The 14,520-nt window shown below is 42.1% G+C and overlaps 1 protein-coding gene across 2 annotated transcripts; it reads left to right on the plus strand.

Moving 5' to 3' along the window:
- Positions 1-1,467: 1,467 nt before the first annotated feature.
- Positions 1,468-13,983, plus strand: LOC134060102 (N-acyl-aromatic-L-amino acid amidohydrolase (carboxylate-forming) B-like). 2 transcript variants are annotated; one of them, XM_062516706.1, is made up of 7 exons: positions 1,468-1,756; positions 2,865-3,112; positions 7,617-7,812; positions 8,213-8,306; positions 9,139-9,246; positions 9,482-9,594; positions 12,491-13,983. In XM_062516706.1, exons 2-7 carry the CDS (start codon positions 2,877-2,879, stop codon positions 12,689-12,691), a joined length of 948 nt encoding a protein of 315 aa, XP_062372690.1. In that variant the 5' UTR covers positions 1,468-1,756; positions 2,865-2,876; the 3' UTR covers positions 12,692-13,983. The 2 variants fall into 2 exon arrangements, with proteins under 2 accessions (XP_062372690.1, XP_062372691.1); XM_062516707.1 differs by lacking the exon at positions 1,468-1,756 and adding an exon at positions 1,971-1,992 and having other exon boundaries at positions 2,870-3,112.
- Positions 13,984-14,520: the final 537 nt, after the last annotated feature.

The raw sequence follows: 14,520 nt of genomic DNA on the forward strand, positions 1-14,520 counted from the left end.
ACTCAAAGAAACGAAAACATCAATCCATGATAAACCATCCTTGAAAGTGCATTTCCTGCCTCACCGGTACAAACACACAAAGCAACAAGAGAAGCACTCTGAAAGCGCAGGCCGCAAACAAAACTGCCTCCTGGATTCAGATGGTACGGATCACTCCCAAAATTGAATTGTTTCTTTCTTGGGTCATGTCAGACCTTTTCTGGAAATTTCATCAAAATCCATCCATAACTTTTTGAGTTATCTTGCGAACAAACAAACAGACAAACAAACAGACAGACAGACAGACAGACAAACCCTGATGAGAACAGGGCGGAGGTTATAATTCAGTTGCCAGTGTGTGTGTGTGTGTGTGTGTGTGTTCATGTGTGTGCATGACGCATGACACAGGTCAGCTGCACATGAGTGTATTCTGCCACCCCCATAACCCCACCCCCCGCCACACACACACACACACACACACACACACACTCTCTCTCTCTCACACACGCACGCACACACTCACACACATGCACACACATGTGTGTGTGTGTGTGTGTGTGTGTGTGTGTGTGTGTGTGTGTGTGTGTGTGTTTTCAGGATGTTCCTGCATTGAGGGCAGCTTGAATAGTCTGCCTGGAAAATACGATCCCATACATTACAGCGAGGTCAGGGGGTGGGCGGGTTCTCTGGACCTCTGCACCAAACATGTGAACAGGACAGAGGGAAATGTGTGTGTGTGTGTGTGTGTGTGTGTGTGTGTGTGTGTTTGTGTGTGTGTGTGTTGAGGGGAGAGGGAAAAGAGGAAAAGACACAGAAAGAGGGATAGAAAAGGGGAAGATGTCGAGGGATGTTAAAGGAAATGCAGGAGTAAGGATGGATGAAAAGAGGGATAAAATGGAGAAATGAAAAAATAGAGGAGTGGCGGAGAGAGGGCTATTGAAAGGCTGTGAGAAAGAGGGAAAGAGAGGTCCGTTGCATATGAGAGTTGACAGAGAGAGGAATGGAGAGATTAAAGGAGAAGGAGAGAGGGTTGTTGAGAGGTGGAAATAATGAGAGAGAGAGAGAAAGAGAGAGAGAGAATGCATGGTAGAAAAACAGAGAGGGATGTGTAGAGAAATAGAGAAATATAGGAGGAAAGAGAAAGAGGGAGAGACAGCAAGAGAGTGCAAGAGAGAGAGAGAGAGAAAGGGTGTTGCCCCATCACTCTGCATGACTGCAGTGTTTGCTCACGGGAGAGATGGAGGGGGTGAGAGAGAGGGAGAGAAAAAGAGGGGTGCAGAGAGAGAGAGAGAGAGAGGGAGAGAAAGAGGGAGCCAGCAGTGCAGCAGTGAGTGTGAGTAGAGTTAGCTGAGTCAGGGGAAACCCTGTAAAAGCATTCAGAAAGAAAAAGAGCTCGGGATGAAAGACAGAGAGAGAGAGAGAGAGAGAGAGAGAGAGAGAGAGAGAGAGCGTGTGCATATGTATGTGTGTGGTGTGTATGAGAGAGAGAGAGAGCTAGCAAATGTGAGAGAGTGAGAGACACAGAAAGAAAGAGAGAGAGACAGAGAGAAGAAAAAGAAGGAAGGAAAGAGAGGTGAAAGAGAGAGAGAGCGAGCAAGAGAGAGAGAGAGAGAGAGAGAAGTCCTAGGGTGAGGAAAGGGTCTGAGCAAAGTCCGTGCCTGCCTGCTAGTCTCCGTCTGCTGCTCTTCTCCCAGTCCTGAAGCTCCAGTGCAGACGCTGGGTTCACGCCTCGACCCCCCGCCGCAGCCTGCCGCCCAGTCTGGGTCAGAGTTCAAAGGTCAGCCTTCTGCCACGTGCCAGCAAAATCTGCGCCACTGTCCGTCACGTGTGGGGTGGTGGAGGGGGTAGGAGGGTAGGGTGGGGTGGGTTGTGAGGGTGGGTTGTGGTGGTGGTGGTGTGTGTGTGTGTGTGTGTGTGTGTGTGTGTGTGTGTGTGTGTTTGGGTGGGGGGGGTGGGGGGGGTCAGGACAGCGGCAGAGGAAGGAACACACGAAACACCCGGGAGAGGGGCGAGGTAAGGTGAACTCTATTCTGTACGCTTCTGTGATTTCTCAGTGTGGAAGCATTAGTGAGTGGTGTCAGTGGTAAGTAAGTGAAGCTTACTCAAGAGGAGAAGGTCAGCTTTGTGGTTCTGGACTACAGTATGTAAGAGGACAGTCACAGTAGGTGGGGACAGGGTCTAGGAAAGATACTCAAACAGAGAGGGAGTATAGGAGGAGGAAGAGGAGAGGAGAGGAGAGGAGAAAGATCATATTCGTGGAGCAACAGAGAGGGAATGTCGATTTGCGGTGATAAATAAGGTGATAAACTTGCTGGGATGGAGGCTATTTTTTATGGCTTGCGTTTGTATGTGTGCTTCTCTCTCTCTCTCTATCTCTGTGTGTGTGTGTGGTGCATGTTTACTGCTACATCCTACCATGGTTTACACCTCAAAAAGAAAATTGCATATGATGTATCAGACTATTGCAATATATGTTGCAATTTGTGTGGCCTTGTGTAATAACCTTTCCCAAGTTTAAAAGAAAATAATCACCATTCACATTTTTACTTTTAGCAAAGATTGTTTGAATTTGCTAGAATTTATTAGGCTATGTGAGTGTGACTATTCTTTTTTACCAGTCATATATGTCTTTTTGTTTCTGGTATAGTCCATTTTAATGCACTAGTACACATTCTGTAGCGGTTCATTCATTCTTTCATTCATTCATTCATTCACGCATTCATTCATTCATTCATTCATTCATTCATTCATTTATTTCCTTCTTTGCTTTAAGAATATGGGTGTTTCAATACACTGGTATACCGTATGTGGCTGTTCAATTGCCATTTGTGAATCAATCATCAATCATGCTTTAATATATTTGTTTTATTCTGCTGTAATGGTAGTCTAGATCACAGATGAGCACAGTGTCTTTTCCTGCCTTGTCCCGCGTGGCTGTGTGTGGCGGTACCCATGGCAACGAGCTCTCGGGTGTGTACCTGGTGCGGGAGTACCTGAGGAAGAAGCGTAACCAACGCAACGCCCAGGAGTCCTTTACCTTGACGATGGTGATGTCAAATCCGCGTGCCGTTCTGCAGTGTCGTCGCTACACCGAGACAGACCTGAACCGTTGCTTCACTCGAGCCACTCTCAAGTAAGCCAGTCTCAATTAATTCTCAAGTAAGCCAGTCTCAATTAATTCTCAAGTAAGCCAGTCTCAACTCACTCTCAAGTAAGCCAGTCTCAATTAATTCTCAAGTAAGCCAGTCTCAATTAATTCTCAAGTAAGCCAGTCTCAACTCACTCTCAAGTAAGCCAGTCTCAACTTATTCTCAAGTAAACCAGTCTCAACTCACTCTCAAGTAAGCCAGTCTCAACTCACTCTCAAGTAAGCCAGTCTCAAAACTGTTTTGGGCAAAACTGTGCATGCGTAAGACTTCACGACACCAGCCTCGCTCCACGTGTGAGATCACGACACATGATTGGCGTGATGGATTCACGACATAGGCCTACCACATGATTGGCACGCTGTATTCACATGTAGACTTTTGGCAGCAGAAGAGGCGAAATATGTGTAGACGACTGCCATGTTTTGCGTTACAAACTAACCCCATACATTTCTATGGGAGAATGTTGTGTCTCCTCATTATAAAGTCTCTGCAATAAGAAAGCCCATCTCGATTCACTCTCATGTAAGTCTGTCTTGATTAATTCTCAAGCAAGCCAGTCTCAAGCCACTGTCAAGAGAGGTCATGACAGGCCCGAGTGTAGACTAGGGTTGTTAATTAGGAAGTATGGGTGAGCACGTCCTAGGCTATAGGCTATACAGTAGGCCCTATAGCAGCACTGTCAACAGCTAACTTCCTTTCACAGCACTTGTTTTAAAAGCTTACACATCTACACTTGGTTTGGTAAAGTCCTTCTTCAGACATTTAGGCATTGCAGATGCAAATAAGATGATTTAGAAACAATAAGACACTATATTTAAATCTGAGTTTGAGTGTTTATAGAAATATGTCTATGTATCTGGGCGTGGTAGCTATAGAAAAAGTGAGCTTTGTAGGCTATATGGAGATCGATGGTGCAGCACTCTTTCGAGTCTTAATGGTTCACATGCATCAATGCAATTTGAAAATGCAATGGTAGAAAACAGCAAGCTGGCAGTTGTCCAGCAGGGATTTTTTTTAATTTGTAGGCAAAAATAGCCTACGTCGTTTAGCTGTTTTTAGCCTGCTAACAAGTGTAGGCCAAAACAGTGCTCTCTCTAGTGTGGTTCAGTATTGGCATTTCAGTCAGTCTCTCATAATTTCTCATTTCCTGATTGTGATTTCACGATTCATGTCATATCCTGTGTATTAGCTACATTGTGTATAAACTGCAAGACTGTTTGCAAGTTAAAAAAAGCATATTAATACCATATCCAGTATTTCTTTCAAAGGCCAGTTATTTCATGGATCCAGGACACTATGCACCCTGATCAAGTCCCCTTGGCCTTTGGAATTAAAATAAACCCACATCAACACTATACCCTTCACCATACTAAGAGATTGGCATGATTTTATGTCAGTTATTAGCTGTTGGCTAATTTGCTGGTTTCATTCTCATTGAGCTCAATGCAATTCAAACCAGCTAATTAGCTAATTTACTGACATAAAAGCATGCCAATCTCTTAGTATGGTGAAGGGTATAGTGTTGATGTGGGGTTATTGTAATTCCCCACATCAGGGGTGTTCTCACTAAAAGGGCACTCCTAAGAATATCTTAGCACTTCAGAGCTTCTGAACGAAGGGGAAACGGGGCCATTTTGTGTTTCTTCCCATTTCGAATAATCACACCAACAGTTTCTGTCTCCTTCTCACTAAAATTTTTACCAATGGTCTTTTAGCCCATTCCGGCCTTGTGCAGGTCTTGACCATGATGGAGAGGTTTGAGTCTGATTGATTGATTCCGTGGACACTGGTGTCTTTTACACAGTCTAATCTGGAGCCAGATTTCTTTATGGTTGGTAGCGGATCAAATACTTGTTCCACTCAATGAAATGCAAAATAATGAAAATATTTTTAAATATAATTTTCTGGATTTTCTTTTTGAAATTTAACCATTAAAATTATAGACCACTTATTTCTTTGTCAGTGGGCAAATTTACAAAAACAGTGAGGGATCGGGTCATTATTTCCTGTGTAATTATTTCAACTGGTATTTAGGTGTGCTTTAGTCACATTTTTATGCTTTGAAACTCCTGCTTTGAAAAACATTTGATCAGATGGGGAATGATATTGGTTAAATTTTTCTCAAAGAGACCAAAGATCAGGGTTTGAGTAGCAGTCTAAGCTTCATTAGGGGGTCTCTATTATTTGTGTGTGTGGTGCTGAAATCTGAAAGAGTTGTCATCTAGGTTGTCATGTTACTGCAACCAGAGGATATAGATGCAGACAGCTAACAAACATTCTAACAGTGTCAAAGAACCAATCTCTCAAATGTGTAAAGGCTTTTTAGATCTGTTGCTTAAATGAAGAGAGAGAGAGAGAGAAGCCGTTAACTGACTGAACGCCGCCTCATCCGCGGCTAGGTTTAACCGGCCATTCCCCGGCTAGGTCAGTGAGGACAAGAGGCGCGATATTCCAAAGCCGCCTCGGTGTAGGCGTAAACATGTAAGAACTGGGTGTGAAGTTGAACAGTGACGTACAACAACATAGGCGTCGAAGTCTCGTGACACTACTGTCATTCTCAAAACAGCGGTGCAGCTCTCTGCCAAGTTCTCTGCTCCTCCGTTTGATATTTCTAGATCTTCTGACTAAGTTTACTCTACTTATCCAAACTGACGACATCACCACTGTCACTAGATATAAAGCAAACATTGATTTTCACTCGGTGCTATTCACTGACCGTAAAAAAGTGTCATTAGTAGCCTAGCCTATGCAGTATGCACCTGTTCTATACAGTCTGGTATGCACTGTTGTTTGTGGCTAGCTAGACTTGCTAGCTAGCGCGGCCCGGATATGCTTGTGTTACGTTCATGCAAGGGGGATATGTAGCCTACGGCTAAGATGGTTAAGCAGCCTGTTGTCATAAGATAGTTGACGGTTACGCATTATATAGGTGTACTAGACTAGTCAGCTGATGTGTCGTGGGATAAGGGGTTTATGTTACGGGATGCCGCCCATGTTGTGGGATATAGCCACGGGGATCTTAAACAGGCCACTTCCATGTAATGTCATTCCTCATATTCATCTGGTAATAAACATTTCCTAACAGAGTAATTCTTGCCTCGTCACAATATCAACTCTCCACTCATTCCGCTTGGACTATGCATTATACCTTTCACTGCCTCACGTCTGCCAGGTTCCAAACTGTCTTCCTAACAGCAGTTACAATCAGTATTTTTGTGATAACAACAAAACAGCTCTGCAAAGTTTAAACCAACGATGCTAATCGCGACTAGCGATTAGCCATTTAAAATGCAGAGCCTACCCTCATAAGGAGACCTCTCCAATTCAGAAAAATGCATTAAACTAAAATTGGACAACGTTGTTATGTTTCTTAAACCTTAGGGTGGGTATGATATAGGCCTAGCCTACATGCTTTAACGAAATACGTCAATGGTTATTTGAGCAAGCTAGCCAAGGTATCCTGGCTGTAGATAAAGCAGGATAGCCTAGGCTGTTTTTCCCAATATGTTACCAAATTAATAAATAAATGCTGAGATGTTTGGCGATTTAATTGCCATTGACATTTGAAAGAACAGTGTGTAGATAGACCACAAGGAGCAGTGTTAATATGTGAACAGTATGATGATGATCTGACAGCTGTGCTCAGCATACAGTCAGCTGTTAGCTGATTTTAAATCTTTCAGCAGTGTGTGCACAACGTTGTTAATGTTGACAGCTCCGCCCATGTCTCAGCAAAGCCGCCGCATATCCGCCTCGCGTCCTCACTGCAGTCGCCCCGGCGATATGTGTACCCCCAGGGGAGGACAATTGGCAGCGTAAATCACCCCGTCGATTAGCCGGCTATCAGTGAGTACAATCGGGGCTAGCCGCCTAAAAGCCCGTGAATCGCCGGCTATCTGTGCAGTCAGTTAACGGCTAGAGAGAGAGAGACAGAGAGAGAGAGAGAGAGAGAGAGGGAGAAAACCCAAAACGCAGGCTGCTTGCATTTGTCATATTATTTTTGTGTTTAAATGCATGTTGTTAGTGATGTATGAGCAACCTCCACAGATATGATTTCACTGCATTCATGACAGCTCAGACCGCTCTCTGTGGAAGCTTAAGCTGCATTCACATACGTCGCTACTCGCCCATCTCTGAGCGAGAACTGTCAATGTAAAGTGAATGTGTTCTAGCTGAATGTGGCCAGGACAGGCGATGCGAGGACTAGCGATGCGATGTGGGCGGGTACAAAGTTAAAATAATTTTAACTTCCAGCGATGCGAGTGAAGCGAGTGAAGCGAGTACCAAATCAGAATGTAGAATAGAGATGATTGACAGTTAACTGAAGCGAGGAGCGATGTGCGAGTAGCGACGTATGTGAATGCCCCTTTAGCGCCTACTGGATCCCACATAATTCGGACCCTGTCATTGGTCACTCAGTCAGTCAGTCAGCCAGTTGGTCTGTCAGCCCTCACTCTGACTCTCTCTCTCGCTCTCCCTCTCTCTCAGTTCTCCCATCTCCGATAAGACGCCATATGAGATTGCACGCTCTCAAGAGCTCAATGGCTTGTTGGGGCCCAAGGGAAGTCCCGAAGCCATGGATCTGGTGTGCGACCTGCATAACACGACAGCCAACATGGGCCTGTGCTTCATCAGCTTCTCTGACAGTGATTGGATCTGCCTTCACATCTACAGACACCTCCAGGCAAACCATCCACTCTGCTCATATTATCCACACTTACCTTGTCACCTACAAGCAAATCTATTCATTCGCACTGTTATGGACAATAGAATAATTCAGGACTCAGATAGCTGTAAAGTAGACCTAAATCTAAATGAAAAAAATACTTTGGAAACTCAGTTGTACTGCATCAGACACAGCAAACAACATATAGGACAATTCAATATGTATCTTATAATCATCATAAAGAAAACAAATAGTCAAACAAGAAAACAAGCATGGAGAGTCTCAGTTAGTGCTCTCTCTCTCTCTCTCTCTCTCTCTCTCTCTCATATATATTTTACAGAATAGTTCTATGACATGTCCTTTTTTCTGAAAACAAAAAAACAACAACTGATGTAACCCTTTTTCACATTGTTTGCAGAGAGAGCTGGCCACCATACCTGTACGATACATACACTTTGACACGCCAAAGAATGAAGCTTACTCTTTAGAGTCTGTGGGAAAACATGGCTTTGGTGAGAACACGTGTGCTATTATGTGACATTTAAATAGTTTCCAATGTTGTGTATGCATTATGTGTTTATGCATGCGTGTCTTGGTGATACAGCCTTTGTGACTGACACATGTATTGAGATCCTTAATCTGAATGCTTAAAGAGTCTGTCATGCGTTCAACATGAAAGCATGGATATGTTTATGCGAGAATGTTCTAGTTTGACGACAGTTGGCTTATCTATAGTGAGGCCTCCCAGGAATTTGCAAAGAGCTGTCAATAGCTTTAAAAAGCAATCAGCAAGTCTGACAGACCCATGACAGTTCTAGTTTTACTGTGGCTCAAAGGCCCAGAAGGTTGACATTTACAACAATATCTATTGAAAACAATCCACTCCTATGATTCAGCAGTTGCATAATGTGTCAAGGGTTTCCGTGTGAATTAGCCCGAGTTGGACACTACAGGGAGAACTAATAAGCTATTGAAATTGAAGCTATTGAAGCTATTGATCTGTTGAAAAGAAAAAAGTTATAGGGGCCTAATTTTAATGATGGACAAAGTGGCAAATCTTAAGTCTAACTGAAGCTAATTAGGCAAAAATAATTTGCCAATTTATCGCCTGGCTTACACCTTAAACACAACCGATGATGAGTCATCTTAATGATAACACGAAAGGCCATGCCCAAGGATTTTGCTTGTTGTTTGCACTTTGTCTGCCTTAGTGCCTTTTAAATTAGGGTCTAAACTCTTATATCCTCCAACTGAATTACCACCATTCACATTATCATTTGGCATATTAGCATTTTTCATATACTCTCAATTATTTAACTGAAAAAAAAACCTTGGTTTCCATAGCAATGGAGATTGGCCCACAGCCCCATGGTTCCGTCAGGTCCAACATTTTTGTTGCTATGCAAGAGGGAGTAGAGCAAATGCTGGAGTGGATCCACCTCTTTAACTCAGGTATACCCCCCCCCCCCCCCACACACACACACACATTTTGAACACCTAAACACCTTAAACCTCCACTAGTTTGACACGGTGACACCTAAAACCTCCACAGTAACAGTGGCTTTAAAGCCTCTTCATATGACAAGAACACAGTCACACTCTCGCTGTCTAGTAGCTCACCTTACCCCTTACCCTCTCTCCCCCTCCCCCTCTCCTCCTCCAATTCCAACTTATTTTTGTTTTACAGGGACTCAGTTTGAGGGAGGGTCCGTGGAAGTGTTCACACTGGTTAAGAACATTGACTACCCACGGGACCCGGAGACACGTGCCATCACTGCGGCTATTCATCCAGATCTTCAGGTGAGATTCATCGTAGGCCCTGGGCCACTGTGTCACTCGCCTTCAAACTAAACTCTTGAAAAAAAGGGTTGTTGTGGTGCTATATAGAACCATACAGGCTTTAAAATACCCTTAATTGTTTAGAGAACCATTTAGGGGTTCGCCATATACGTATAAAGCAGGGTTTTTGGGGTCTAAGAGTGTGTAGACCATTTGGTCCCGACCCGAGTTTGCTTAGACCAATGGTTCGGTGATTTTTGCTACGTGAACACAGTCTACCAAACCCGGGTGCGGACCAGGGTCAGCAAGAATACAGCGGTCTGGGGTACAGCTTGTTAGAACTCTAGTGCAGTTCGGTGCCATCTGTTTGAAGCCCAGGAGATAAACTGCTGTTTATGCAACATTGCCAAGCGAAATTGATAAAAAAAAAAAGTGTGTGTTTATGTCATAGACATTTGTGGCAGGTGACCCTATTTTGATGTCAAAATGTTGGTGACCCCAATCATTCATATGTGGCAAGAGAGCGCAACTCATCTCTGGTGTAACATTCAGACAAGAGTGGTACTATGATTTCCCCCAAATCGTCTTGAAGTTTTGTCACTTTGTTTTGAACACTGATCAAGCATAATCTCATGTTTATTTTAGATTGTAATGAAAGATCTGTTTGGATATATATCATGGGGTTTTAAACTTTTATTTTTTCTACTTAGTTTACTTGTATTTTTATATAATGTGGGATACTAGTCAATTGTAAGATATCTCAGCCGGCCCCATTTGGATTTCAGACAACCCAAAAAAAAAAAAATAACCTTAAATACACCCCTTATAAATCCTTAAAAACCTTCTATAATGAAGTAGTTTTTAAGTAGAAATGTGTGTAAATTAAGGTTAAAGAATTAAAGCTAAGTGATTTTAGTATGTTTTCAGGAGTAATTTAAGGTCAATTTGAATACATTACATTTCGTAGTGCATGGGGTCCCAACCCAAAGGTTAGGAAATAACGACATAAACGGACCTGGGTCCGCAAACAGAAATGTAATGTGAACGAAAACCAGCAGGGTCAGGGCTATAGGGGGGAGTAATCACACTGGGGTACGGTGAAGGCAACCTTAGCCTAAGCCTACATAGTGAATCATACTGTAGGTGTTATTTGGTTCTTTATTTTGTGTCTGTGTGTTTTTTTTTAATTTTTTTTTTTATTTCAACCATTAAAATGACCTAGAAATAGCAACAGAATGTGAAAAATGACCGAATTCCTTTGAGTAGGAGTAGACAGGTAGGATGTGGGCGTAATGGTAGGCAGTGGGTCACTTTGGAAAAAAAATACACATTTTTTTTTGTCAGAAAGTACCATGTAAAGTACCACAAAGTACCAAATTCAACGATCAGTGGATAAGTACATAATGTTCTCTAAGTGTCCGTTTCTAAGTCGCAGTGACTCATCCTTCCACACACCGCCTTGTTCATAAACAAAATAAAGAGACACTATAGCATGCAAACACCCAAAGTGTCACAGTGAATGACTATGTGGTTTAAAACAATGGGCTTGGGGCGGCAGCAACCTTGCACCCTTCACAAGTCAGTGACCAACCCAAACCCTAATTTCAACCATTAAAATTACCTAGAAATAGCAACAGAATGTGAAAAATGATCGAATTCCTTTGAGTAGGAGTGGAGAGGTAGGATGTGGGCGTAATGGTAGGCAGTGGGTCACTTTGAAAAAAAATACACATTTTTTTTTTGTCAGAAAGTACCATGTAAAGTACCAGAAAGTACCAAATTCAACGATCAGTGGTTAAGTCCATAATGTTCTGTAAGTGTCCGTTTCTAAGTCGCAGACAGTGACTCATCCTTCCACACACCGCTTTGTTCATAAACAAAATAACGAGACACTAGCATGTAAACACCCAAAGTGTCACAGTGCATGACTATGTGGTTTAAAACAATGGGCTTGGGGCGGCAGCAACCTTGCACCCTTCACAAGTCAGTGACCAACCCAAACCCTAATTTCAACCATTAAAATGACCTAGAAATAGCAATAGAATGTGAAAAATGACCGAATTCCTTTGAGTAGGAGTGGACAGGTAGGATGTGGGCGTAATGGTAGGCAGTGGGTCACTTTGAACAAAATATTTTTTTTTTGTCAGAAAGTACCATGGATTTCAAAATCAGAAAGATTGTACATGATGAAATTGATATTTCACGGCAACTCTACATTAGATCAGGAATAGTATGGGACAAATGTGATTGATAGAGGAAAAAACTTCAAGCCTGATTAGTGCTTATGTTTTGAGTCAACATGTCAGAATGTCATGTTGACTGAATTGATGTAATTCAACTATCAGTGGGTACATAATGTTCTGTAAGTGTCCGTTTCTAAGTCGCAGTGACTCATCCTTCCACACACCGCTTTGTTCATAAACAAAATAAAGAGACACTAGCATGCAAACACGCAAAATGTCACAGTGAATGACTATGTGGTTTAAAACAATGGGCTTAGGGCGGCAGCAACCTTGCACCCTTCACAAGTCAGTGACCAACCCAAACCCTATTGTGAATAATTTATCCCTCTCAAAAAATCCTGGAGTAAGGCGTGACCTCTCGCTTTTCACGCAAATTAAGCTTACCTACTGTTACACTGAATACACCATCCATCCATACACCAAAAGACCATCCATCAAGATTAACATGATCTTGTTATAGTGATAATGAAGATGGTCATATCTGGCTGTATTTGAATTATTCGTTCATTCTCAATACAGCTTTCTTTCTTTCCATTATTCAATATTCTTTTGCGTTACATCTGGTCATAATTTGAATTGACATCAATAATGTAAACTGTATCTCTCAGGACTTGAGGGAGTAGTTGACATTGACAATATGCCTTTCTGTCGTTCTTTCTTTCTGAATCTCTCAGGACCGTGACTTTTGCCTCCTTCACCCCAGTGATCCTTTATTCCTCTCTTTCTCTGGGGAGACACTGCGCTACAAAGGGAAAGAGCCACTTTATCCGTTTTTCGTGAACGAGTGTGCTTACTACGAGAAGGGCATCGCTCTCTCTCTGGCTCGACGAAGGAGAATCGTCATTCCATCCATCCAGTGCGACAGAGGCCGATAGTCAAGAAGGATGGAGACTTGACAACGGGAGACATGACAAAGACACCTTCCACACTGGGGATAAACGGGACAAAGTACAGACTCATTTTGATTTTGAAATCCACAGCGATGCCTGTGAGGAATGCGAAGAGAAATAATCACATAAATGCAATGTAACATCATCAGCTTTAATGAATATATTGCCTCACATTTTCAAATTTCCAAATGCAGATGCAGCACTGCTACAATAGAACATTTCAAAAACAGTTCTGGGATATCATAAAGACAAAGATGAAAACAAAAAGATGCGAGTGATTGATATTGACGCTTCCCTCTGGGGAACACACTACATTCAAAAGCTGAAGAAAACAACTTAACTTTGCCTGACTGTCTATTTCTAACATCATCTGTTTTTTTGTTTCTGTATAACATAGTTGGCAGTATACCAGAAATGTGGATAGTGTACAAATAAACAGGCATCATTAGATTGATATTTTACCTATTACAAAAAGATATTTTCAAAAATAAAATCAAATCACCATAATAAACAAACTACTTCTAAATATCAAATGTAAAAAAAAAAAAAAAGAAGATATTTCTAATAGCGACAGACATTACAAACAGTCACGACAAAAATAAATAAAATTATAAATAAATAAATATGATGGCAGATATTGAGAGAAAAAATGACTAGTATTCCACAACCGGTCACCTATTCTTCTGCCCTCATTTCTCTGCTTTCCTCCACTTCCTCAAACTCATTGTAACCCATCACAGGCAATAACACGCCAGCACCTAAAACTCATTGTTATTCACAGTCCACTCAAACAAAGTATCAGCCACAAACCTAACCACGAATAACATAACTGACTTAAGACAAAAAAACAAAAAACAATTTGCCTCTCTGTAGCCTCCATGGTCTTCATTGTTTGAAAAATAAAAACTGAAATGCGTGTTCCCCCTTTGGAACAACGAGGGCACGTGGACAGTTGCGTACAGAATATGTGTTATCTCTTCCCAATGACCCATTCTCTGAGGACAAACAAAACTGCCACTGGATTGTCAGCTCTGAAAAAGGTGGCCACGCACAAATAGACAACCTTTTCATATGCTGCTTCAATACACAGCATAACTTGACATGCCCACACCAAAGATGACACAGACTAGTTGATACGAGTAAAGCCTACCTTACATTGCCAGACTTTGCAAAGATTTGGAAAAGATTTTTGAAAAACTACAGTCTCAGACCCTCTCACATCTAAAGACAATTCATTGAGGTTTTAGTCACAGTCTAGTCACAGGCCAGTCTCAGATTAGGATTTTGCAAAGACTGTGGGTCACTATTTACAAGACTGCTGCTAGATTCCTTCAAATTATTTCCATCGTGCAATAGGCTACACGTCATCATTCACAGGAAATCACATGATAGCCTACTCATATCAAAGTAATTTTTTCGCGTTTCTGCAGCATTGTTTGATGTGTGACATCACTAACAGATATAGAGCTGTTCTGTCACGTAGAACAACCGACTAATAAATTATAAGAAATGAAATAACAAATAATCATAAAGGCTACAGCTGTCGCCTATTTTGCCCCTTCCTGTTTCATGTTCGCGCAAGGTTACTATTGGTTTTTAATGTTCACGTCACTATTTGCATGAGCCACGACTGAAAAGACTTCCGATAATATCAAACATGTTTGATATTGTCGTAACGGCAAAACTAGAAAAAGACTGCCTCCGACGGACTTAAAACCGCTAAGATTGGCACCTTACACTAAACGATTTAGATGACGGGAGCGCGCTGCGATTTCAGTACAACTCCCAAGATTTCCGCCCGATTTTGGAAATTT

Source organism: Sardina pilchardus, chromosome 16 (genome assembly GCF_963854185.1).
Source record: "Sardina pilchardus chromosome 16, fSarPil1.1, whole genome shotgun sequence".
NCBI lineage: Eukaryota > Metazoa > Chordata > Actinopteri > Clupeiformes > Clupeidae > Sardina > Sardina pilchardus.

What these genes read in the sequence shown, in the direction of transcription:
- LOC134060102 (XM_062516706.1), top strand. Translation starts at nt 2,877, where the DNA reads ATGAGCACAGTGTCTTTTCCTGCCTTGTCCCGCGTGGCTGTGTGTGGC. An exon ending in ACATCTACAGACACCTCCAG is followed by an intron (nt 7,813 to 8,212) that starts GCAAACCATCCA and finishes CATTGTTTGCAG; the next exon opens with AGAGAGCTGGCCACCATACC. An exon ending in GATCCACCTCTTTAACTCAG is followed by an intron (nt 9,247 to 9,481) that starts GTATACCCCCCC and finishes TTTGTTTTACAG; the next exon opens with GGACTCAGTTTGAGGGAGGG.